The sequence below is a fragment of the Grus americana genome, chromosome 8 (assembly GCF_028858705.1).
Source record: "Grus americana isolate bGruAme1 chromosome 8, bGruAme1.mat, whole genome shotgun sequence".
In the NCBI taxonomy this organism is placed as follows: domain Eukaryota; kingdom Metazoa; phylum Chordata; class Aves; order Gruiformes; family Gruidae; genus Grus; species Grus americana.
Window position 1 is genome coordinate 22,910,530 of NC_072859.1, and position 27,020 is coordinate 22,937,549.

The 27,020-nt window shown below is 37.0% G+C and overlaps 2 protein-coding genes across 5 annotated transcripts in view; one reads left to right on the forward strand and one right to left on the reverse strand.

Annotated features, from left to right (window-relative positions):
* ZZZ3 (zinc finger ZZ-type containing 3) overlaps window positions 1-10,468 on the forward strand; it is a 61,059-nt gene extending 50,591 nt beyond the window's left edge. For all 4 annotated transcript variants that reach the window (XM_054833310.1, XM_054833309.1, XM_054833312.1 and 1 more), the window contains exons 10-13: window positions 3,107-3,259; window positions 6,769-6,903; window positions 9,568-9,668; window positions 10,036-10,468. In XM_054833310.1, the coding sequence (XP_054689285.1) occupies window positions 3,107-3,259; window positions 6,769-6,903; window positions 9,568-9,668; window positions 10,036-10,180 (534 nt within the window). In that variant the 3' untranslated portion in view covers window positions 10,181-10,468. The remainder of the gene's footprint in view (window positions 1-3,106; window positions 3,260-6,768; window positions 6,904-9,567; window positions 9,669-10,035) is intronic.
* A 2,822-nt stretch (window positions 10,469-13,290) lies between these two features.
* The window catches only part of AK5 (adenylate kinase 5), a 92,895-nt gene continuing 79,165 nt past the window's right edge, over window positions 13,291-27,020 (reverse strand). The window contains exons 13-14 of the mRNA XM_054833313.1: window positions 23,753-23,941; window positions 13,291-14,679 (exon numbers count right to left, since the gene is read on the reverse strand). Of these exons, the coding sequence (XP_054689288.1) occupies window positions 14,569-14,679; window positions 23,753-23,941 (300 nt within the window). The 3' untranslated portion in view covers window positions 13,291-14,568. The remainder of the gene's footprint in view (window positions 14,680-23,752; window positions 23,942-27,020) is intronic.

The window sequence follows — 27,020 nt, forward strand, 5'->3', positions numbered from 1 at the left end:
ACATTGATACCTTAAATACTGTGGTGAGATTCATCTGTTAGAACTCTAAATTACTTATACAGTTTACCATAATGTGGGGCTAATTTCAAAAGGGGTTGAAAATTTAGTTCTGAAAATTATAATCCTTTGAGTTCTTTATTTCACATTACCATTTTAGATTACCTTAGTCACATGTCTTTTCTTCTTTCCTCTTTGTTTTATTTGGCAAGACTGTTATTAGGGAATGTGAGCAATGCTACCAGGCAGCAGATCATTGTATTTGATAAATAGTGGCAATACTGAATTAGTACGTGTGACATTGTAACCATATTTTTTACTAATTTGAACAGTGATCCATAAAGTTTTTTAACCCCACTGATGTGCGTACAAACACAGCATAACCAAGAGTGAAACATACTTTTTTATAAAATTCTTAATGTTCTCATACTACAATAGTAATGCTACTATCCTACAGATTTTTCTTAGGCTTATGTGTAGAACAACTGTAATACGTGTTTTCACAGTGCGATTCATATCCTTATCACCAAGTCATAAGAGTAAGGTCATTGTGCCCTGGTTTGTATTAAGGTAGCGTCTCCATTTTATATTTGTATCCCACATAAGAAATACAGCAGATGAAAAAAAATCAAACAAATAGCGTATATGGGGGAATTGAGCTCTCAGTCTGCTAATATAGCTGTCTACTTAGAGCACAGATTGACAGTGCTGTACCGGGCTGTAGTTATTCCCAGGTCTCCAGTGGAGATAATGTAACGTGGCAGAAAAGAAATGCAAGGGGCGTTGGAAGCCTGGGTCATGCTTACGCTGTGCTCGTTCTTATCTTGATATTGATTATGTACATATGCTATAAACTGCGGTATCTGCTTTATTGCCAATAACAGAAGTATGAAAATTGGATGCTGATAATTAAAGCACGTATCTATGGGAGAATAAAAAGCATAGATATATTTAATGTAAATAATTGTGTCAAAAGGGATGCTTCACAAGAAGGTACTTGCATTTCTCCATGGGGATTGCCCAGGATGCTTTTTATAAATGGCTGCTGGGGGGGGTGAGAAACCTATTTAGTTCTTGAACAACTTGTTGAAGTTACTCTGTATATCTTCTCATAGCGCATAACGTCTCTTCTGATAAGCAATACAGGAAATTAAACAGGATGCATCAGTTTCTTTTCCTGTATAACCATTATCTACTACTGGTGAAAATAAAACTGAATCAGAGATTTAGGACTCTAGTATTCAGTTCTTCAATTATGGCTTACCATTTTCAACTTAATGCTTATATAATATCATTAGTGCACCTGCTTTTAAGCTTAATCCAGAAGATACATTTCCCACAGGAAAAATGATTTTTAACTGTCTGCTTTTGTGTAGTATTTTAGTTCATTCTTCAACAGAAGTAAAATCAAGTTAAAAAGACAATTCAAATCCTCAGTTAATTCCCAGGTCATAACCGTGTGCATAACAGTGCTGCTATTTAAGCGTAGGCATAGTTTCCCTTTCTTGATTTCCAGATCTAGTATTGAGTGCAGATCTGTTTTCTCTTAACAGAAAATTCAAATCACTGTGTCAGCTCAAGCTGAAATACTGTCTAACCTTATAAATGGAAATATTGAGGGGTGGGGGCTTGAAATCGTGAAGGAAACCAGAAAAACAGCAAAACACAGGAAGTCAGTGATCATAAAGCAGAAGGTGGAAAAATTCAACACAATGGATAGTACATTAGCCTTAGAACAAAATGTTCATTTTTATTGCATGCACTGTAGTTGTTCTGCAGATCTGAGGTGCCAGCTTCCAATCGTTACTACAGATGTCATCTTTTTCCTTAAGAGTGACTGGAACTAGTCTCAATTCCTTTTTATACTTCTGTCTGCATAGTTACATTCCATGTAAGACAATTTGTGTGATCTTTCCTTTACTTTTTCAACGGTGCACAACTGTAAAATAATGTTCAATCCCTCTTTAGAGGTTGAATCCCTCTTTAGAGAATGAATGGTTGTATTCTAGGGTTACAGGTTTGTAACTGATACAGAAACCTTTGGGTTAAAAAGTCTTGCATAAAAAGAGAAAGTATTAACTGTTGTAAATATTCCTTATGCTTTATCTCTATGACAGAAGCTAGACACAGTGTAAGACAATCCTCTCTTTTACGATTATTACAAAAACCACTTTTCATAGTTCTCATTTTTGATTCACGTTGTTTTCTTTAAATTGAGGAATGTAAGATTTGGCATTTAAGATGTCAAAATGCTGGTCTGGAAAGTAGCTAAGTAAAAAGTTGAGTCAGTTTCATTCACCCTAAATTCTTCTTTTTTGATATTTAATATTCTTCCATGGGGAATAAGTAATAGGGGCTGAGTGCCTTGAAGTAATCTATTTTAAAACTGCCATGCATTCTACACCTTCAGACAGCATTAAAGTTGAAAGGTTTTAGATATACACTAATGGGGTAATTTATATCATCTAACATTTTTAGTTTCCTTTTCCAGTCAGTGGTAATGAAAAAGAACCTTCAGAGAGCAATTCTTTCTAACTTTTAGAAACCTCTTTTATGGTGGAATGAATTGCCTTTTCTCTCCCTGGACTAGGAAAGAAATCTGGACAATTAGCTTAGACTTAGAAATTCTAGGGCACAGATTAATAGCAGAAGTTGATGATAAAGCATCAAGCATGGACTGGTCTCTTGGATCTTGGACCTATGCAAAACTACTTCTCTGTTTAGTCTCACACTATTCATGACTCTTGGAAATCTTTTATTATCTTTGCTGTTTGGTTCTCAGTCTTCAAAATTGTAACAGCTTTATTTTCTGTTTTTCTGTTGTTGCCAGTCTCATTTATTTAGGTGGAAGTGTTTTTATGGTACGGGCTCTTTCTTACTGGGTTCTTACTAAAGAAGTGTTGCGCTGTTCACCTGACTTCACTTGTTATGGGGGAGACAAACTGCAGCCGTAAGAGGCTCTGATATAGAGGTTTGAGTAAAAATAATTGGAAACACAATAGACTGTTTAGTGCAAAAGAGCAAATATCTGGCAAGGTTTTATCAATGATGATTACTTAAATCATAACCAAGGAATGTTTTTTAAGAATATATCATTTTTTCACTGTAGTCATCAAGTAGACGGCAGCATCCTTTAAATAAACATCTTTTCAAACCTTCAACTTTCATGACATCTCATGAACCTCCAGTTTATATGGATGAAGATGATGACAGATCCAGTTTTCACAGCCATATGGATACTGCAGCAGAAGAGGAAGTATCGGTATGTCATTTAAATCTTATAATAAGAGAATGTCTTGCTTAACTGTCATTTTAACTTTGTTGAATGAATAATATGAGGATTAAGCATGTTTGCCACAAAATAAATATCATCAAGTAAGTATTAAATTGTGGTAAGATTCATGAGCAATTTTGAATTATAAACACATCATTAATATAAAGGCCTCCAATTGCAGAAAATTTAGACCAAATCAGAAAGGAAGTATGTAAAAGAAGTAATAAATAGTTTTGTCCCAAAACAGCTCTAAAAAGTTTTAGTTCTATATTTTCAAAAAGTTATCTGACATGAGATCAGTTTGAAAATCATATAAACTGTATAGTTATGATTTTGGTTAAAGATGTGTTGTAGTAGAAAAGTTACTTAGAGCCCTGGTAAAATCTGAATGCTGTTGGCATCATTGCTTTTTGTCTTCCTTCACTGGCTGAATTAATTACAGATTTATTTTTTTTTAAAAAAATCCACTTCAAAGCATGAACTAACGGACTTGAGTCATCAGTCATCAAGCACATGTATTTGTGTTTAGAGGGAAATTCTAGCAGACATCCTAACCCAATGTATTATTACATCATATAGTGTTCCACTTTCCTAATTTATCACATGAAATAATACTACAAGAATTTAGACATATGTCTTGCCTACTTGCATCTAGAGGGACTGTATCCTACCACTGGGATGCTGGACAAGATTCACAGCTGGTGTGAGTCACTGTGGCTTTACTGTGCTTAGCCTGAAGAACCTGACTTAATTTTTTTTTTGTGAGCCTAGTGACATCTTGTGTGTAAAAAGCTTGCTGCATAACAGTAGTACTAAGTCCGTTAATTTTCTTTACTGACTTTTTTACATGCACTGCATAATCTTCCTTAAATTATTAAATTTGCTCATCTATTACTCAGTCTTAAATCCCATCTTCACTCATGTTCTGTATTTTCTCTTGATGGTCTTTTGGTTCCTGATAACTTTGCTTATTCCAGTAAGAACCTTAAAAGACCTGGAAAGAAAAATGCGTATTAGAAGAGATGCAGATTACTATTATTCATCTCAATTGAACTGATTTTGATCAAATATTCTTTTGTTCTGTATTGTTTTTAAATACCTATTTTCTACTCTTCTGAATGTTTTCCTAAAACATTTTTGTTTTGCTATGGTGTCCTACCTCTAATAGATATGGGCACCATAAATCAACTGGGATTTATTTTAATTGGGATAGAAGTTGCTGGTTTACTTTTTTGCAGTGATAATGGTAGACTTGTACCCTTTTTTTGAAAAAAAAAAACAAAACAAACAAAAAAAAAACCAAAAAAACCCAACCAAACAAAAACCACCAACCTGGCTTAATCTCTTTCTTCACTAGTGCAGCATTTCCAGATGGATATATTTCTGGCTTGCAGTAATGTAGAAAGGCACAGGTGAGCTCAGTTACCAAAAAGATCCCAATTATCAGTGCAAAATAGAAGTGATTTGGAAGAAAGAAAGAGATTGCGAACTATATTCAAAATGAATGTGGAGGATTCTGTTCTAATGCTAAAAGTCAAGTCTCTTGGTGACAGTCACTGTCTTGGAGAAAAATACTTTGCATCAGCATGGTGGAGAAGAGATTCAGTGTAGCAAGAAAATTATAGGAAAGGTTTGCTTTGAGTTCTTTACAACAGAAGTACCAGGTGCTGTTCCCTTGTAGAGGTACAAGATTTTGCCTGGATATTACTAGTCAGCTTGACTGGCATAACCTGAGAACATGTTCTAGTCTGAATGAGTTGTTCCCAAGTGAAGACCCTCTATTCCCAACAGAGTGAATTTACTTTTCAGTTATGATTACTTCATTTTGTGAGTAGTCTATTTATTCTAGAGTACAACTACTTACTATTCCAGAATGAAGTGTCCACACAGGGAGCTATTATAGCACAATTTATTCAGTATACAGTTATTTTGTGCCAGGCAATTTTTCTCAGGAAAAGTTTTTGAGATTTGCATGGAAAGTGAATCCCTGTTTTATATTAAGAGAATGTAGCTGATCACCACACAATTTAATCATGTCATTTAACCTTGATTTTACTGAACGTTTGCAGTCTAGTCCTTTATGTAGGTTCATAATTACAATTAAATAATTAAGGCCTTTAGAAATTTAACACAGAAAAGAACAAGCCTCTTTCCCTCACTTCCTTTAATAAACTTACTAAATAATACAGATTCTGTAATCTTCACGGATTCGTGAAATTGAAATTATGTGTGTAGGCTACATTAGAAGAATTTTGATTACTGTCTTGTAGTTGTTTTCCATAACTGAACATTCCTATTAGTATAGGATCTGAAAACTGCTCTACATCAATAAAGACTTGTCATCTTTGAAAACAGCTGACATCTACCAAGTACAGCTGCTACAGTTAAATAGCCATCTTGAAATGGGCGTCTGAATTAAAATAAGAGCTTCTGTCCTCTTATAACATAGAGGTCCTCAATATTTGTTGAAGAAAATTGGATGAGAAAAACCAGAAATGGTGTGTTTCTTTAAAAAGAGACAACCATTTTGTTGTAAATCTCTGGCTAAGTTGTATGCTCCAGCCTTTAGGGAGACAAACTTTTTCATAATTTAAGAAAAATAGCAATCTGTTTTCTTAAGCTATTAAGAGACAACATGAAGTAAAGGGATGAAGGAGTTGGATGACTCTGAAATGTCTACTCTTCCAGTCATGGAATGACGCTTCTCATCACTTTTTATTCTTACAGGTAAAGGTGAGAAGTTAATACTATTAAGATTGACTGTCTTCAAATAAAATATACATATAACAGAAGCTTGGTACTGTCTTGATTTGTGGGTCTTTTTAAAATCTGAGTGTGTGCAAAAATCCTTAAAACTGTAAAAAGTTTTTGGGTGTCATTTGTTTTTAATATTTTCACAGCTTTGAAAGTACTTCAGAATAGTGATTGTAACTATCCTTAGAACAGCATTATTCCATACTGTTCCACAGAATAGTCAAGATAAAGATCAATTAACTTGATAAACCTGAAATTTCAGTTCTCAAATACAATATCTGTTGCCAAGTATTTAGAACTAAAATAAACTAGTTTTGTCTTAAACAAGAGCTAAGTTTTCTACTGCGGCTGCTATTTAGCCCACAGTGTATGGACAAGTGGATTAAATGCCATTGCAGTTAGGCATCTAAGATGAGAAAAAACTCAGGAATTAAAGTTGGCACTGCTCTTTCCTTTATACTACAGCTAAGCTCTTCACCAGAAGAAACTTGTTTGTAGGATCATTTGTTTTAATGCAAATAATAAAGTATAAAATACACAAAATAGAATGTAAGTTAGCTGTATGCACTGTTTTGTGCTATGTTATTAAGCATAATTTCCCAGTATGTTTCTTAGAATATATTGCCATCATTTTCTCAACGATTATTAATCATACATTGTGATTTATGGAGTATATGTCTTTCTAGTTATTATATCCCTAAAGTAAAGAATGTTTCCTTTTTTTTTTTTTAAACTATGAACAGGATGAAGAGAGTATTCCAATAACATATCGAGAGTTACCTGAATACAAAGAACTGTTAGAGTTTAAAAAATTGAAGAAACAGAAACTCCAGCAGATGCATGCAGAAAGTGGATTTGTGCAGCATGTGGGATTCAAGGTGAGTTTAAGAGCTGTTCTTCTGTTACTCAATGGATTGTACAAGTTTTCAAAGATGACCTAGTTTGGATTTCCTAAAAAGGCTTTGTTTAATATAGCAAGTTTGGTTCCTTAGTTCTTGTTCACTGTGTCTGCTTTCCCTCATCTTCTTTAATAAAACCAACCCAAGTAATTCCCTCTTTCCAATAGCTCAGGTTTCACTGATATTGTATGAAAATTAATAAGCATACTGTCTTTTCCTCATTTGTATTATGAAAACACTGCTCTAGAGCCATGTTAAATCATTATAAAATTCCATTTGACACTACACTCTGTTTTGACAATGATTCATTGTAATTCTGTGACTACGAATTTGGAGTCGTTTTGCCTCCACCTGAAGCCAAAGAAGGGACAAAGATTTTGAATGAGAACAGTAATAGATTAATAATTTTTTTGTTTTGTAGCAACTTCCTAATCCTATCAAGTAGTAACTTGCAGAAGTTGAAGCAAGGACATGAAACAATGGTTACATGAAATTAAACATTAAGTTTAACTAATGTGTTGTCCCAGTATCAACCACTGACTAATAGGCGACATGAAAGAAAGGGCATTCTCTAAATTATATTTTCTGATTTGCAAGGCATTTTCTGTATAACTGGTTGCTATGTTGGAACAGTTTCTTCACTGTGCTTAGTGCTATGCATCTAGATTTATTTTCTAATACCCATTTATATAAGAATGCAACAATATTTAGTCTAAAGTTCAGTTCATAATGACCAGAAAATTAAGACAACCTCATTAGTTGATGTTGACAGACTTAATCATGTTAGACCACCAAGGCGCTTTTTATTTTTGCTATTTTTCTTTTTTAAAGTTAGCATGGTATGGGTTTTTGTTGGTTTTAGTTGTTGTTGGCTTTGGGTTTTTTGGGTGTGGTTTTTTAAGTTAGCATTTTCTTACCCAAAAAATCAAAACTTTGACCGGGCAGACCAGACTTGCAGGTAACAAACTGGTTGCTTTTTCTACATAAAATTAGTTTGAAAAGTGAATTGGCATTATGCCATGGCAAGCATTCAAAGTTTGAAAGTTTCTTTGCAATCTGAATTTGATTTTATTATGCATTATCGTAAGCTATGAAATGACATGATGATACACTATTTTCTCTCAGGAGTGCTGCCTCACTCAGTGCACGGGCTGGATGGAACTTACCTAATAAGCAACCATTCAGAACACTTGGTTCTGCATGGCCTTCAGCCTCATTTACTACACATTATTCAAACTCTACTTTGAATATTGAATTATTGAATCACTTGTGGGCTTTTAGGGCTTTCATTGCTATAATATCAGAGCACTTTGCAAATACTTTTTTTTTTTCTTAGGAAATGAATGGCATGGTCTTATTTCTCTTTCACAAGGGAGAGGGAAGCTGGAGCACAGAAATTAAGGTCAAGGGTTTCCACTATCTTGGTTCTCAAATTGAGATAACTGGAAGCAAAAATTTTTTTTTTAAAGTATTTAGCATTATACTGAACTTGGTATTTTTAGAGAACAGCTCTGAGTATGCTTAGTCTCTCCTCATTATCAGCCCTCAAACTCTGAACACCATCTGTGGAAGGAAGGGATACAGCTGTGACAAATCTGTTTGTAACATGTAAGGTGTTTGTAACCCTGAGCAGATTAGTTGTGGCCAGAAATGAGGTGCTGTGCGAGCAGGTTTCACAGATGCTGTGAGAGAACTTCAGGTTCTGAAGGAGGATGAGCTGTGGGAGCACAGGCTGGTTTCCCACGTTTATTTTTCCTTTTCAGTCCTCTCTCTGCCACACTCTTCGTAGTTCAGATTTTTTAAAAGTTCTCCTTGCCTCCAAATCCCATTTTCCAGGTTTCCTTTTTTTATCAAATATTTTTGTGTTGCTGCCCCTCTTCTCTACCATCATGAATTTCTCATGCAGTCTTGATGTTTCACTTGTACTTTGTTTCCTCCTCTTTGTGCCACACTCTTCTTAAGCTTAGCTGCTGTTGTGTTGTCCCTGATTCTTCTCAGGGGATTAGTTCTTGTGTTCTTGCTCAGCTTTAGTTTTAGATTTCTGTTCCATTCCCTGAACATCTTGTCCCGCTTCCTTCCCAGCCACTTAGCTTTTCATTCCAGCCCACCTATAACATGTTGTATTTCCTGAGTTTGAAAGTGCATCGTTCTGACTGGTCATGTCCTGATCTGCAGCCCATCAACAGCTTCCCAGCAGGCTCAGCTGATCTAGCCTTACTGCTTCCTTCTGCCATGGAAAGTGGATCTGTATTTGACATTTCATGTGGTTGGACTTAACCTATAGAAACATCACGTTCACGTATTCTGTTGCAGCAGTTCTTGCAGCCACATGAGGATAAGCAGTGACTCAGGTCTGCTTTTGTTGAGCAGGAGGAGAATGTCAACATGGAGCATTTGGGGAGTGGGAAAAAAAGTGAGAGAAAGATTGATCAGTCCTCAGGGCTGTGGAGGGCCTTTCCTACAGTATGAGATTTTCTTTATCCATGAATACATTACGGTCTCTGATGAGAAGAATTCAGCTGTGTGGACTAGTAGTAATCAACGGACATACAAGCCTTTCTATACAGTGTATTGGTGTATGCTGTTACTAATGTAAGTGATTAGAGTTGCTGTTTTTTCAATGCTCTTTCATCTGCTTCACAGTGTGATAACTGCGGGATTGAACCTATCCAGGGTGTTCGGTGGCACTGCCAAGACTGCCCTCAAGAAATGTCCTTGGATTTCTGTGATTCTTGTTCTGACTGGTGAGCAGCGTATGCTTCTACTTGTTATTTGTAATTAGCTCGAATATCTCTATGTTGCTTAAATGCTGTGTATGTTGGAAATCTTTGCTCCAGCATAGGACACATCTCCTGTGCTGGGTAACATGGAAGATACTTTAGCATGTGTTTGTGGGAGATACATTTTGTAAGCGTGTTCTGGATGTTGGGGTTTTTTTTCTTAATACAGTGCACAGATAGGTTTGGTACTGTTAAATAGTGGGGGGAAATATACTCTATGAATTAATTGTTTGGATCAAATTTGGTATGAAACTGTTAATATGATCGCTGTTTCTGAAAGTTAAGGAAAATATTTGACTTTTAAACTGTTATCTTTTTCTTTCCCTTGCAGTCTGCATGAAACAGAGATTCATAAGGAAGATCATCAGTTAGAACCTATTTACAGAGCAGAGACATTTTTAGACAGAGACTACTGCATGTCCCAGGGCACCAGTTACAATTATCTTGACCCAAACTACTTTCCAGCAAATAGATGACATGGGAAGCAGATCTACCATCTTGGGCTTACTATCCTCTTTGAAAAATAACAATGGCACCATTGTTAATTCTGTGCACATTTTGGAAAGACACTGCTTTCCCTGAAATGTCGCTCACAGCATGACAGCTTCCTGGGTGTACTTGTCAAACTACAGCTTTGAGCTGTCATGGTTCTAGATCACTGAACAGCAGCTGAACATTCCTAGTGTGCAGAAGGTTTCACTGGGAGACTTTTCTTTCACCACATTAGTCATTTTTAGGTGGTGAATCTAAACACAAAAGAAAAACATACAAAAGGGTGAGCCAGAAATGAGAGCACACATTAAAGATAGAGTAAATTCCAAAGGCTTCGAAGAACTCGGTTATAATGAGATCCAGAGGAGATGAAGTATTTATATAAAAACAGTTTAGTAGCTTGCAGTTTTGTTGTGAAATAGTTTTCAGCACAGTAACTGACTTCTTTAGGCAAGGTTTTAACCAATGACAGTGTTTGCTTCTAGGATGTACTCTAAAAATACTCACTGTCTCAGCGATGGTTGGTTACAGGCCTTTATTAAATTGGAGCTGCTTAATCACATTGACTTTCAATTTTTTTAATTTTTTTTAATTTTTTTTTTTTAAACCACGATGAACTCTATTTACCAACAGTGAAGCACTACAGGGGGCAACTGTGGCATTGCTTCCTTAACCAGCTCATGGTGTGTGAATGTTATAAAATTGTCACTCAGATATATTTTTTAAATGTAATGTTATATAAAATGATCATGTGATGTGTACAAAATATGGTGAAAAGTGCCAGTGGTAGTAACTGTGTAAAGTCTCTAATACTCAACATTAACTCCTTTAAAATAAAATACACAGCCTTCTGCCTCTGTATTTGGAGTTGTTAGTGCAACTCATCAAAGAAAACTGCCTAATATAAATCATATATATGGTAATAATTTTTCCTCTTTTGTAGTCTGCACAAGATCCATGAAAGATTGTATTTTTATTACTATTTAAACAGTGATTAAATTTAGCCTGAGCAGTGAGCAAGGGTTCACATGCATTCTTTTATACTGCTGGATTTTGTTGTGCATCATTTAAAACATTTTGTATGTTTCTTCTTATCTGTGTATACAGTATGTTCTTAAATAATGTTCAATTGTCAGGAGAACTGTGAGAAATAAACTATGTGGATACAGTCTGTTTATATATAGAATGCTTGCTGTGACTTCCTTTCTGTGTAGTTCTGACTTTTTAATCAAGATGGAAAACATTAAAAGGACATTTTAGTACGTCATACCAACACTCACTATGCAGACCCGCAAGATGCCCAGCGCCGTCCTCTGCTGTTCATTTCAATGGGAACGGATGGTGCTCGGTGCCTTCTAAAACACCTTCGCCTTTTGCAGGATTAGCATTCTAGTTTTCTCATCCCTTACAAACTGTTCTTTTTCAGAGTGCAGAACATTCAGGTTTTAGTAGCCTCGGTACACTGTATACCGCCGTCTGAGAAGCTTTGTAATTATTGTGACATATTTTAGTTAATATATTTTCTATTGAAATGTATAGCTTGTGATTCAGAAACACTTGATTATTTTATAACTGTAATAGACTTCCAGTTGCTTTGGAACTTGAATACTCAGAGTAATTGGCTGGAAAAGACACTAATTTGACTTAAAAAGATGGCAATAAGAAGGATAATTGGCTGGTTGCACCTAATAACTTTAATTATAAACTGATCAGCATTAAGTTTTGCAATAAATTTAGGTGTAGGTAATTTTTGCTTCACAAAAAACAATTTTAAGCATTTGATCTATTTAGAAGGTAATACAGTACAGTTACTAAAACACTGAGCAAGTATCGTACGTGAACATATCTTGCGTATCTAGTATACCTAGATAAATTTAACAAACCTTAAAAATACAACACAAATTCACACAATGTATTTTAGTTTTTAATTGGAAAAGATACTGCTCTGAGAGGCTCTAATACAATAAAAAATGTGCTTTCCACGTCATTCATGCTGTTTATAGGAAGCTAGAGTTGGTGAAGGTGTATTATCAGGGAGAGAATCTGTGGTAATCTTTGGTTTCTGTTCATATCCTGAAAAAAATTACTGGAAGAAAATAACGAAAGTACATTAGGGAAAATAGGATTAAGTGCAAATATTCAGTCATCAATTTAGGATAGCTTGGGAAGAGGAAAAAGCCATGGTATAATTTGAGTGAGATTGGAAGCAGAAGGAGGTTTTCAGGTCTGAATCACCCAAGAATGAAGTGTCTTGGATAAGTCCTCTTTTTATGGAATATGTATAAATATTTATATTTCCATATGCATGCATATACAGCTATTTCTCTTGCATATATTATGAACATATGCAAATAGGTATCTAATGCACATACACCCAACCAAGAATGGGAAATTTTTTTGTTTGTTCCACAGAAAAGACCAGAAGAAGCAGAGAGAAAATTAAACTGAAACCGTATGTTAAATATTTTTTGTAAATTGATTTAAAAAAAAAAGCAGCTGATTGTTGCCTTTGTTCCCATCCTGCACAAGTATGATACTCCACACTTTTTAACTTATATTGTAATTGGAAATAATAAAAAATACTCTAGAAAACCTACACAGCTGAATTTGCAACTTCATGGTAACTCCAGAATATTTTACGGGTTTTTATTTTTTTGAAAAATACTACACCAGACAGCTGCTGGTGCTTCAAGGCTCGGTTTAGAAAAACCCGCCTTATCTGCTGATGTATCATAAAGGTCTCGCTCAAAGCTATTGTACTACAGACATTACCGGTCGCTTAATGGTGCTGGTCTGGAGCTGGAGCAGTGCTTCTAGAGCAGCAGAGCTAAAATGTAGGCTATAAAAGGACCCAGGAAAGAAGGAACATCCGGGAGGTGAAGCATAAGAATGTATCTAAAACAGTCCCTTAAAAAATAATTACAAAAAATAATTTACAGGGCAAATGCCAAGGAAGAAAAAGCAAGCAGAAGAATCTGCCCTGAATGGAGAAAGGACATACTCTGTAAGCATGCTGATTTGAGCTATATTTTCAAGTCATGTACTGTGCTTTAAAAAGGATTAAACCCACATTTACTGTAACGGAAATCATTACTCCTCGTTTTTGTATGTTTTATTTGTTTATGTCTTCATTACAAGAAAAGTAACTTTAAAAATACAAATCTGCTGTGTAAAGTACAACTTTGACAGTTAGAGCAATCATGCAACCCACTTCAACTGTGAATTCATCCTGTAGTTCCAGTAAGAGGATGCAATTACTTTACAGGAATGTCAAACAAGCTTTTATTTAGCTATCAGAATACCAAAGAAACTCCACAATATTTTGGTTAACCTAATGGAAATATGATATGATTTTTACAGACTTTTTTGCAGATATGGATAAATGGCTTACTAAAGATGCAAGCAATATGAATCAAATAATCCCTGACATTTTCCTCCCCCCGCCCCCCATCCCACGCCGCCGGCAATGCCAGTACAAGACAACAGATGATGATCTGAATTTTGCATTTGAAATGCTTCTGAATTATGACTTAAAGACATCTTCATACATTCTGGCTCATAGTCAACTTTACGTGTAGACGTCCATTAATACAGTAAAGCTGCTGTTAATATGGATAATTACTGGATTGCACATTTAACTATACAATACAATCATTATTTTCACCTCAGCTCACAAAACTGGAAAGTTGTCATAATATCCTAGAACTCCCAGCAGAAGACAAAGCTGTCTCAAAAATGGTGTCTGCTCCACAATAACGAATTGACAGACTTCCACAATATTCAACCATATCTTCACCTTCCAGTTAATTTTTCTGCTGCTGCTTGTAACAGCAGTCTGGGAATGTGTGGAAAGTTTACTTTAACTATTAGCTTGACTAATTCCAGCTGTCTTACAGCTGCATGTAACAGAACAGATTTTAGTCACTAAAACCCAAGAATAAGCTGAGTGATACCACAAAAATAAAATGTTGTTAATGAAAATAATAACCAACAGGAAACTTGTACACAGTAATCTTAGTACGCTAAATGGTGAAGGAGGTGGTTGAAGAAGAGCTCACTGCTGGCCAGGCACTGTCTGACTTCCAATCAAATGTATGAGATCATGAAATACAAACCCGAGCTGCTGTTCACCATGCTGCTTTTAACCCGTGAAGAGCAAACAACCAGTAAAACGATACACAGTTCTTAGCGTAGAGTTAGCATATAGACCACTTTCTATTGAGTGTATTGTCAGAACAGAGAAAAAAGATTTCATCTAACATAACATACCACATGCACAAATTCCAGATGCCTCCAAGAAAGCAGTATTGCTTCGAACAGCATTTTGATCATGACTGTCGAGTGCATGTGAGGTGAGGCTGTGTACACACCATTACTGCAATTCTGTTGAAAAAGAAAATGCTGCCTCTTCCGTTTTCAGAAAAGAGTCAATTGCCTTGCAGACTTCCAGAAAAACATCCTCCTGTGTTCCTTCTGCATCAATCTGTGAAGCAGGCAAAAAACATTCATTTTGATTAAGTTACAAAGAATTATCTTGAAATCTAAACGTTGCCACAAAAACCCTAGTTCAATACAAAATAAAAGGTGTTCTATTTCATGTTATAAGCATGCCAATAGAGCAGCAGCTTCCATTAACCAAATTATTTGCTCTGTTTCCACAGATTTGTGCGAGAAGATACTGTAGGCTCCATCGTCTGGAGCAAAGTACATTATATTAATCAAATGAGGGAGCTTAAGCTCTTTCTCTTAAGTAGTCTTTTTTTTTAAAGTAAAATTACACCTTAGATATCCAGAACAGTTTCCAAAGATTTTTAGAAACTATTTTAACATTTAATACCCTCCAAAAGAAACCTAACAGAGTAACTTTGGTATCATACCATTAATGAAATTAATAGTACAGACTTGTTAATTTGTTTCTTGACATCTACAGTGTCAGAGTATGTAATGCTGTGACTGTCCGAAAAGCTTTCAAATGACAGTAACTTAGTGAGGTTGTGCATTGCTGTGTGTTTGTATTTGCAGGCTTGGTGAATTGGTTCTGGTTTTATGACAACCTTTAGGCCATGCATGTTTTGTAGGGGCACTGGTTCTGTTGTACGAGAAGTCATTTTCATGAGGAAATTTTTTTCTTTAACACCCTAAAGATTCTGCTTTAGCCAGAGGTTGTCCAGGCTTCAAGTTATTTTTCATGACTGGACTTCAACAAAAACAAGACCAATTTGATCTCCTATGCTGAGGAAAAGAGAGCTGCATTATAGCAAAGAGGAACTATGTTTGTAGATAGTAATACTTCTGTGTGTTCCTTAGAAAATATAATGTAGCACCGAGTTGTTCTGAGCAATGAGTTTCATGTCCATCCCATGCAGTGAGCGTCATGCAGGGCATCACTTGAGGAAGGAGAGCTGTCTTTTGCCTTCACAGTAGTGACAGAAGAAGCTTTTGGTCTGGCTGTGTACACCATGCAGATTGCATCTGATGATTATTCAGTTCCTCTCAAATGCCTGGTGAGAGCCTGGATTCTCCACTCAAAAAGCAAGCTTCCTCTCTGCTTCTCCACACCCAGTCTTTCATGCATGCATGCCATGGAGCTTGCACATATTTAACTGGACCCATGACAACTTTACTAAAGCCTGTTTTTTGGAACTGTGTGCTGCATTATCATCTCCAAATTGCTGACTAGGATGCCAGACAACTGTAATGTTTGAAGGGGACGTTCCTGACCATCATACTTTCTGCCACCTCTTTGTTCTGCAGGAGAATAAAAGGAATTTCAAACTCGAAAAAATGTATTTTTGAAATAGGCCATGAAATTCTTCTCAGATACGGTGTTGGCTTGCAGCCAGGTCCTGTACAGCCTGACTGCACTCAACGTACGTTTAAGTCCCTCGGTGCTAAGTCATGTGTGGGAGTCAGCAGCTGCTCCTTGCAGAGATCCAGCAAGGGGTTGTATCCATGCTCCGTAGTTTGGTTTCACTCTTGGTGGCATCCACAGATGCTGCGAAATTTGGTCCCTTGTTACATGTTGTTGGAAGTGCTGGCACGCCCAGCCAGTCTACCTCCACACAGCAGTTCCAGCACTGGAGATGACCAGCCTGGGCAATCCTTAAGGAGCCAGGCCTGACTGGGTGCAGTCCCACTGGACCCACCACAAGGGTCTGAGCTGAACTACCCTCTCCCCTCCTGGCAAGCTTTCAGAGGCCCAGTTCTCTTACTTCCCTTGCTCTCTGTCACGCTGGTGTTTGCTGACATTGCTGCTTGATGTGATGCTGAAGTACACGCATGCTGGAGTAGTTTGTGAAGCAGCAGGTGGTGACTTAGAAAGGTCAGTTCCCAAACAAGGGCTGCATGTCTTTCAGAAGCTTTGTATGCCACAGAAACAAAGGGTTTAGGAGGGGGTTACTTACTAGCAGCAAAGAGAAAAGGGGAGTGGTGAACCATTCTGGACCAAATGCCTACCTTCTCCACTTAGAATAAACTAGCAACTCCCATCTCAGCTGCTATAAAGCAGCTTGTTTTGTCCGTCTCAACTGCCAAGATACCTATTTTCCTATGGCTATGCCATAGGAAATATACTTCACACAGGGCAAAGGCCACAGCCATTTCAAAGCTCTCTTGTCTTACTATGTATTTTTATTATCTCTTTATTCCATAAATACATCTGCACTGGATAACTGACCTAACCTAATCAGTACAGCTGACTGCCATTGGCTTTTTGGCGACCTCTTCTAGAACTGGGACTGATACTCAGGCATAGATCTAGGCAGTTGTGATGAAAAATTAGGTTTGTGAGCGTGGAAATGGCCACCCTTTATGACTGGCTGGAACGCTGCCTTCCTGGCAGTCAGTAAAATATGGATGACTGTGACTAACGACAGCCCCAGCACTTCCCATGCTGGCCTCCTAAATAACAAAGGTCCAATTCATAAAACTAACTTAAAGTTGTGGCACAAAACTAACTTAATGTGACAATAATTCACAGCTAGTACCACAGTAATTCAATGACACTCCCTGCAGCTCCAGGAGAGAAAACTGTATTTCTCTTTCTCACATTGCAACAAACCTCATAAATTAGGACTGTTTTCAAGGTTACTCAAGGCTACTGTCTTCTCATAAAAGCAAGATCCAGATACAGTTTTCCATAGTGCTTTCAGTTTCGAAATGCCACTGTGGCTTTAGGTAACTGCAAATACAGAGAAATTTAATGAGCTCATATGAAAAATGACTGGAGTAATCATCTTCATAGTACAATGTTGCTCCTTTTGGCATTAAAATCAGCCAATTAAATTTTCTGTCATCAAAACTCCATTTGTTGTAGGTTTTGGGCTTTATAACCCTGAACATATACTGCCACTGAGAAAAACCCGCCTGTCTGTAGAGAGGATGGCTGAAGAACACCATTTTCAGAAAGACAGACTCTGGAGTAAACTCACTAGTTAGAGGATTCTTATTGAAGTCTAATGGGTCACAAACCACCAAGGGAGGTGACATAGGAACACTCGTTCCTTTGTTCCCCACCTACTTACCTACCAGAGTTAATGATTCTCTGACAACCTTTCAAAAGAAATAAATTACATACCTGCTATCACTATTACCATTGATTATCCCTTCGCTAAAGGGAAAAGTATACATTTGCCCCTCCCCAGAGAAACTTCTAACAGATCAGCATGATAAGCCTCAGAATTGGAAGAATGTGGGAGGATGGATGGTCACTTGTTCTTTCATAATGGTTATGGAAAATGTTTGTGATAAGAATCTAATAACTACTGCTTACCCAGTATGTGACTTCAACTGATTTTAGAAAGAAACAGTAGAACAATACTGGGGGGGGAACCAAAACAAAAACAAACAAAAAAAAGAAAGAAAAAGAGAAAGAAAAAGAAAAAGGCACTTTGGTTGAACTGTGTAGGCTAAGTTTCCATAGCATGTGATCTGAAACAGTGAAGGTTTTTGGACATCCTTGAAAATCTCTGCTCTGGACTGCCTACCTGATTTGTTATATTCATGCCCCTTTTCCTCAGATGACTTTGAATAGGGAAATTGTATTTGAGACACCTGCTAGGTGTCTTAGGTTAGCTAGGTGGGATCAGTTTTGTCTTGCTTGACTACCAATGCATTGCTCTTCTCCATTACTTATTACCCTCCCACATACTGTCACTTGAAAAAAGCTTTAAAGGATGAGTCAGATATTAAAAACAACCAGGTTTTTTTTCTCCCTTTCTTCTCAACTGACACAGGGCCATATATTCAAAGGTATTTACATTTAGCCACGGTGAAACACAAGTAGGTGCCTACTAAATTGTCAGATGCACTTTTCTGTCCAGCTGCCTTGGAAATCACTGAGAAATAAATTTAAAAACAACAGTATCTACCTGCTTACTACAGCTACCATAGTGTGTTTCATTTTGTTTCATTTCATTCATCTGAAACATCTGATTCCCACAGAATCAGGCAGCTTGGAACTGTTGTTTTTGTGAGTAATGCTTTCAGTCCTTGCATTTCCAGTACAAGTCCTTGCATTTCCTGTTGTCCTTAGCGGCAGGTGGGTGTTCTGTAACTGACTATGAAAGAAATTATGGTATACTAAACTATATCCCCAAAACATAATTTTTTAAAAAATTAATTGGAAAATTTCTTATTGTTACAACTACTTTACCTTCTAGAACACAATGTAGAAAATTAATGCCTTAGCAGAAAAGTGAGCAGAGGACACTGTCATTCTTTGCCCTTCATTCTTCAGTCAGTTTATCTTCCCTTGTAAATACATCCCTGTGAGTTGCATCACAGTTCTTCATCTCAGCTGGGTGGCTGGAAGGATCACCATTATTTATTCCTGTCAGGTCCACAGATGTTTCATCTGCACCCAAGTTCTCCACCCTTTGTGCATGCCTCATGCTTCCACTGCTGAGCAGAAACACTGACAGGTAATCTTGGTCAAAGGGAAATTTCAAACAGAGTCCTGATTTTTTGGCATCTTCATCAGGTCACGGTTCTCGTTCAGAGGTCAGCAGAATGGAAAAATGTTCCATTTCCAAATATCATATTTATGAATGCGTCCATGCACAATAACTCTAGGGTTAGAGAAGGTCATAAAATTCTCATTGATTAAAATGGGAATGCTGTTACAATCATATACCTTTGTCTCTTCTGTGCAAGTAAAGCAAAGAGAGAATTCCTAATGACTGCAGAGGAAGCTAGGTCAGACTGGAGTTTTTCCATCTCTGCTGTGTTTATTTGGCTCCTTCCACCCATACCATAACACCCATTCCAATGCAGAGAATGAGAAAGCTAATCTGACAATGTAGTCTCAAGCACATCTTGATATGGTGCAACAGATCAGTTCCTCCTCCACTGAGTGCTCATCCAACATCCAATTCCCACACCAAACCTTCTGCTGGCCTTATGCCCAGGACTGAATTTTACATTTGCATATTTAATCTGCTTGTTTCAGGACTGAAAACTTTTAGGCTGGATAGGACAAGTTAAACACGAAGCACCATTACCATGTGCTGGTCCCGATCTGTGGAAAACTTTGCCCCACCCTAAATACACTTAAAATGGAGAAATCAAATAATACCAATATGCAATCCCTATTTTCTTGTTAAATAAGTCTATTTAACAATTCTGATTTTCTTTTCTGTAGCAAAGCAGGGACCAAGTGCTACAGTTAAACCCTACAAGACATGATCACTTACACAGTTCAATGCTATTTTACCTACAATTATTAGTGGTGCTTAGTCACACATTGCAGTAAGCTGGCTAGAAAAGGCTAATGCTGAATCTTCAGGGCAGTTAGGTGGGATTTAGACTCTAATATTCCTCTTAAAATCTGAATTCTTAAGAAAATGGATGGCTGGAATCTCAAGGGACATAAAGCTTACATGGGCCTTCCACTGAAGACCTGCTTCTTTTGAAAAAATAGGCCTGGGCAGGAATAACTTTCCAGAAGGCACTAACTAAAGGTTCTTTTTGACCCTTCTTCTCTTCCTCTCTTAAATAGCTTCTTTTCAGATGCTTTGGTTATTGCTTTTCCTGGGATCACAGACTGATCTGGATCTGCAAACAGCACCTTCAGGTAAGACATCACTTCCCTGAAGCTGTTGGATCCCACTAACTTTGCCTGAGAAAAAGAGTGTACAAGCCCCTGGTCTGTATTCAGATGAAGGTCCATGGATTATTTAAAAAAAAATCCATGAATGTAGATGAGATGATTTATTTTAAGGGGTCTTCAAATCAACACTTGTAAATTAACTTTGGTGGCTTTTCCTGAAATGGATTAGGAAACATATATACAGTTCTTTCAGTGAGTGGAATTAGAGGCAGCAGCATCTTAAGGGGAGTGTTAACATCTTCAACCAGTGCTGGTCAATGCTGGAGAGTAATAAAACCCTCTTAGGAATGAACAGATTCGCAGAGCTGAAAACATGGGGTGTTATAATTAAAATCAGGAAGAAAAATATTAAACATATTAAACTGCCTCTAGGTAAAATCTCAGTCTTCTGTGTATGTGTATGATATTACAAATAGTACGTGTATCATATTACAAATAATAAAAAACAAGGACTATTTTAGCCTAGTCTCCACAAAAAAAAAATTGCAGCCAGAAGTATTACTGATAGTTTTTCTGCTTTCCACCTGAATTTCCTTTCTTAATTGAGAGAACATCAGAGTGGCTGCTAATGTCAATGCTTAGCAGCCTGTAAAATATGTTGCTATAAGTAAGAAAATAACCCTGTGTCCTGGGAATTGCAAACTTCCCCTTTACTCTCTGCTTTCTTGAACACATGCAAGCTAAACATATTCACTGCTAAAATAGTTTTAAAACTGTAAACCTTAATGTTTATTTCCTCTTAATTGCCCACACAGCTAACAGTTACACACTTTGTGTTACCTAATTCTCTTTGTTTCCAAACAGCTGTTCACCAAGTCTTAACTGTTTATTCTTTGTCTTTATTCTTCAATTGTTGAGCCAAATAATGTACAGGTTTGTAAGATGTACATTTACAGGATAATAATACAGGTTGGAAAGAGACTCAGTGGGTCATCTAGTCCAACGTCCTGCTCAAAGCAGGACTGGGCACTGGGAGGATGCCACTATGCCAGGCAGTATGCTTGAGTTGCGTCATTCACCAAGTCACACCATATGATTAAACTCTTTGAGTTCACTTATCCAGGAAAATTGCGTAGAAAAATTTCCTAAACAAGCATTCCTTTCAGAAAAGAATTTACTTTGTTTCACAGTATTTAGTGTATTTCCAAAACTGAATGTTTTTTGGTTTTTTGGGTTTTTTTAGACCAGCACTGTCCATTGCAGAACTGATAGGGAATATTTGGATCAGAATAGGTATTGAAGTCAATTCCCTGTGCAAAAAAGTGCTCAGATCTACTTTTCCACTTTGACTGTAGGTGCAAAGTAAACTTTAAAATAGATCCCCACGACTGTTCAACAACACTTGGTTAAAAAAACTAAATCATTTCTCTTACCCATGAACAATTAACATGCTTCTTGTATGAAAACTACATTTGCTTCTGCTTCTTGCTATACTGGTGCCAGGGCTGCAGGCTTGTACCTGAGGCTGGCTGAGGGTGACAAGGATAGCCTGGAGGATTCATTTTAAAAGCCTGGCTCTGCTGAGTATTTTGGCAGTGTTCTCTAAATGCTGATAAATAACTGAACATGTACTTGTCACATCGTACAGACTAGGGAGGGGGCATCTCCCTACTTTACTTAAATCCCTACTGGAATCACATCATTGATAGCAGTTGAGTAAGAAGCGGATGAGGTAGACATTTCAATATAGAGTACCTGTGCTCAAGAAAAACAGAACACGTTTTTCAACCTTAAAAGGACATTTTACATGATCATGTTTATAAAGCTGATTTTACAGAGCTTTCATACCCAATAGTTCTACCCAGAAGATGGAAGTAAGTTGAACACATACATTCATCAGAAGCAAGTACAGACACTGTACAGACATTGTAAGAAAGGCAGTGTAAACACTGCTCAAGCAATGCACGAATATCTCCTAACATGGAAACACACAATATCAGTTCCCCCAAAACCTAATGATAAAAGAGTGCAAAGCACATATCCAGTTCTGACCCATAGACTAGGGAAGTCCCTCAAGGAGCTAATGAGCTATAAGCTTTCAAGAAAAAACCTGCCTGTTTTGCCATTGCATAGATTGCATAGGAGATGGAGCAGAAACTTGAAGCAGAAGTACTAAGGGAGGGCAAGGAGAGTCCACATCAAGTGAAATAAGGCAGACCATGAATGCAAAGTCTGTGTGAAAGTATTTAGTGTAGTTTCATTCTCTTTGAGGCTGTCACTTCCTTGACGCTTCAGGGAAACACTGTGGTAGGCACAGCTCACTGGAATAAGATCTTAAAGAGAGCTCTGTCTTCCTTTGCATCGCTCTCTATTGGTGTATTGTGTATCGTATGAATTCTTAATTAGACGCATCCTTGCAATGTTGGCAAGGTAGCTCATCAAAGAAAATCCAAATAAAACCAGAAAATAATTCTTAAGCTTAAAAAAGAAAAGTAATTGGGGATTTTTTTTCTGCCACTCTGGAATTTGCCTTCTGTGCACTTACTGAGGGTTTAGCAAAGGACATAAATCAGGACTCCCTTTGAGTATCATTTTTCTCAGAACTATGTCATGTACTCTGTTCTGAGGTCAGGGTATGGGAGCATAAATTAGCTGCATGCTTCTCCTTCGGGCACTTTGCAGAGGAGAAAAGTTTGGGATATGTGATTTTCATGTTTGCTACAGCCTCTAGAAAAAACCTCCCATAATAATTCCAGAAATGATTACTACATTCTTTCCCTTTTAGGACAAGAAGGATCAGTAGGACTAGATCTTTCTGTAGCTGAACATAGAGATAGTTTGCCACGATGGAGCAGAGAAATATATAAAAAGAAATATAAACATCCCATATAAATGAGTTTACAGATGTGACAGCATATACATCGCTTAATTGCACTGATGGAATTTTTCTTGCTTCTCTGTAAAGTATCGATTAGAGAATAAAAAGATTGCTATAAATATCACATCCTCAGCAGGTGTAAACTGAGGTAATTCACTGAAATTAATAAAATTATGTCATTTGTTCCAGCAGAAAGGTCTTTCTTGTATGCAGGTCTGTTTTACTTCAGGATATACACTGTCAGTTTTGTAAATTTAACTAAAGGGCTTTGGATTAACATAATCTTTCATCCTAATTCTGAAAGCCCTTATAGAGAAATAAATCCTAATACTTAAATAAAAGCTTTCCAGCATTAATGTTTAATAAGAGATTCTATACAAATGAGGTAGTGATTCAGGATGTGTTCTCAGACTCGGGATAAATCTGTGGTTTTATTCTTTCAAATTGTACAGTGGAACTCAGAAGTTTGTAGAAGTTGCAAACAAACCAGGGAAGAGTAAGATGAGAACAAACTGGAAAGTGCAGAATCTAATACAGTTCATAAATCATGTCCTGTCAGCATTTTCCAAATATTGCTCATATAATGGAAGTAAAAAGCAATAATTTAATTCAAAAGGTCAAGCAATTTACCTTGCATAACTGTGTCTTCCTTTCATAGTATGCAATCAAAGTTTTTGATCCTTGGTAATAGCTTTCGATTCCTTCCTTGATAGTTTCGGTGTTATCAGAGTGCTGACTGCTCTGATTTCTCATCAGAAGGCGACTGCTCATGGTTTCTGCAGAGCAGTCCAGGCAGAACACAAGTTTTGGTTCCCCAATCTAGAGACAAAGAAAAACAATAGGTATTCAAACCACTAGCTCGGTAAAACTGATTTTGCTTGGATAACGTTAAAAAAAAAAGAGCTCCTCAAAGAGTCATCAAGGAATTTATTAGCAAATTACTTTCATATTTGTCTATGCAGAAATTATGCTTATTAACAAACACCTCTTATGGTAGCAGCACTTAGAGATCCCAGTATTCAGGATCAAGGCTGTGCTTGATTAGGCTCTACACATACAGAGAAAAAGAGATATGATCTGAAAAACTCTGGCTACTTGGACTGAAGATCATCAGTTTGTTCATTATTTGGAATTGTTTGATAAAAGCTTGATGCAAACAGCACTGGAACCATGGAATGCTTGACATAGTTATTTTATTTTCATTCAGGGAGTGGTAAACTATAGCTTAGAATTTCAAGAGGCAATAGAAGGAAATGTCCGAATTAAAGTGTGCCCACTTGAAACGGAAATGAGTAGCTTGAGACAGGCTCGGGGACACCATCAAATGCTTGTTATCAGATGTATTCACAGGAATACATCCTGTGAATTACTTTATGTCACACGCTATTTTATGTCAATATTTGCAGTGTAACTCTATGTCTTTACTACCCATGGCATACAGGAAGGATGTGATATATTTCTCTGCATTTTCAAATTAGTGAGTAATTTCCGAATTCTATGAGAAGCCCACCATTGCTTTTGACTAGGGCCAAATTAGTCATAAGGGAGAGTCTGCCCTTTCCTATAAACAAAAAAAATATGGATTTATTTATTTTTATTCCCAGGCGTTGGCAAAGATTTTAAATAATTGTCTCTATCTACATTTGATAGTAGATTTTGTAGCACTTTATAGGTGAAAAAGAACTGGCAAGAAAGAGCAAAATGTTCCTTATAATATTTTAGAAGAGCGCCAAAAGTTCTAAACACAAATCCCCATCATTCTTTGCCTGAGATGCTGAAAAATATGTGTCACTTAGCATAAATCTTGCAATATACTCTGTCATGCACCCTGCTTAAGCATAGCTCTCTCTGACACAGGGTTTTGTCTGAGCAACAACTGTTGGGCTGAGTCTAAAGGGATAAACTCCACTCTATCAAGTAAAATAAAGATGTTACAGGATCAGAGAAAAGTAACGTGATAATTTTTCCATGCAGTTATGTATTAAATCCTTCAATGATGTTCTCGGGCTTTTTGTCATTCCTTCCCTTTCTAGCAGGGCTTTGGAGAACAGCTTTTAGGAAAGAGTGAGAAGTCTTGAGAAAAGATGACTGTTCTTCACACTAGTGACATTAGAAATTCATGTTTTTACCATGGCTACAGCAAAGAAAGTCTAAATGACTGATATATGGAAATTGCCATCGCTACCTTTGTTGACAGCCCTTAAAGGAAGAAATAATCTAAAGGTAAATATTTCATGTTAGGCCTTCTGCATTTGACTGAGGATGTCTGGATTATGCTGACCTTTCTACTACCTTAATGACTTTCTAAGAGACAGCTGAAGCCAAGGGATTATGTCGGACAGTTCAATGACAGGCTTTTATCCATCCATTTTTTCCACACAGCTCAGAAAACATTAATGCTATTAGCAACAGCAGTATTGGGGTTTGGGATTAAAAAAGCCAACAAGGCAGTTTTAACAGTGCAAGAGACTTACATCAAGAAGTTAAAAAGATGCGGGCTTAATCAATGATTAAAACAAATGTCCTTTTTGTGTAATTGGACTAGGATGGTGAGAAGTTATTTCCTCCCAGCTCCACATGAGGAATTCCATGGTCTGTTCTAAATCATAATAGAATAAATGAGGAATGATTCCTTTCATCAGTTACAGTCATCACCATACAATGAGGATATGAAGGAGTCTACTTCCATTGACTGGTAGGATCAGATAATAGTATCTTGTTTGACAGACTGGGTCTGCTTTACTTTTTGAAAAATCTATTTGGTTCTCTTAAAAGTTTCAATGTTGCTATTCTCTGGAATTCAAAATGTTACAGAAATGTCATTTTTCCAAGTTAAAAAATGCAAAAAGTAAAAGTAATGCCCCTATCAGATATTACAGCAATTTTTACTACTGTTTTGGGGTTTTTTAATTGCTGTTTTCCTGACACAATTTAGCTTAAATAATGCATGCTGTGGGGACATCTGCAGGAAGCCAAACAAGTGTAATGTACTGGGGCTTTACTCTGTCTTATTGGGTATATTCCCCATAGTGATGTGGAACTTTTAATTTAATATTGTTTTCTACTTCTCACTTAGCAGAAAGACCGAGGAGGGAACAGAGACACGTACTTCTCTAGAATCACGGCTAGGTAAAAGTACAATTATATCATAGAAAGGAATTGGGCAAAACTGGCTGCAGAATACGCTGTTTCTACGTAGCTAATTCTATTTAGGGCTGTCAAGCTTTTAAGTATAAGCACTATTCCTGATGTCTTCTAAATAGAACAGCTCTTTGTTAACAATTATAATGCTTTTTACACATCATGTAGATATGTAGCATTATTCATTTGCACTTTGCTGCCATTAATTAATAAAGCCTGATGCCCACCTCTTTTCATTCAATTATAATGTAGGAAGAACTTCTCATCGCCCTTTAGAAAGAACTACAAAGCATTATCTCAGTAATGAGTCGTTTAAAAGAAACTTGACAGACTTACTGAGCAGCTTACAGCCAGCCAAGTTCACCCTGTGAAAACCGAAGTGGATACATGGATACAACTGCGATGACTTAGCACATTCAGAATTATCACTTGGGGTCCTTGTATTTTAATCCAAATGTCAAAGGCAGCTCAGTACTACAGGATCTTTTGCTGCTACAGTGTTTACGGGAACTGAAAGGGGCGCTGCTTTTGCACTGGATGCATCAAGACTTGTTTGCCTGGTAATGCCTCAGTCCAGGACACTCCAATCTCAAGTCCGACTTTATAGCACGCACCGGTGTTCACAGGACATGACACATATGCCAGCCAGAAAAGCAGCACTGCTGAAATAGTTCCTCTTTCTACACAAAGTGAAAGAAATCTCCAATGTCTTTTTAATAGTCTGTGGCATTTTAGTAAAGCAACTAATAGATCAACG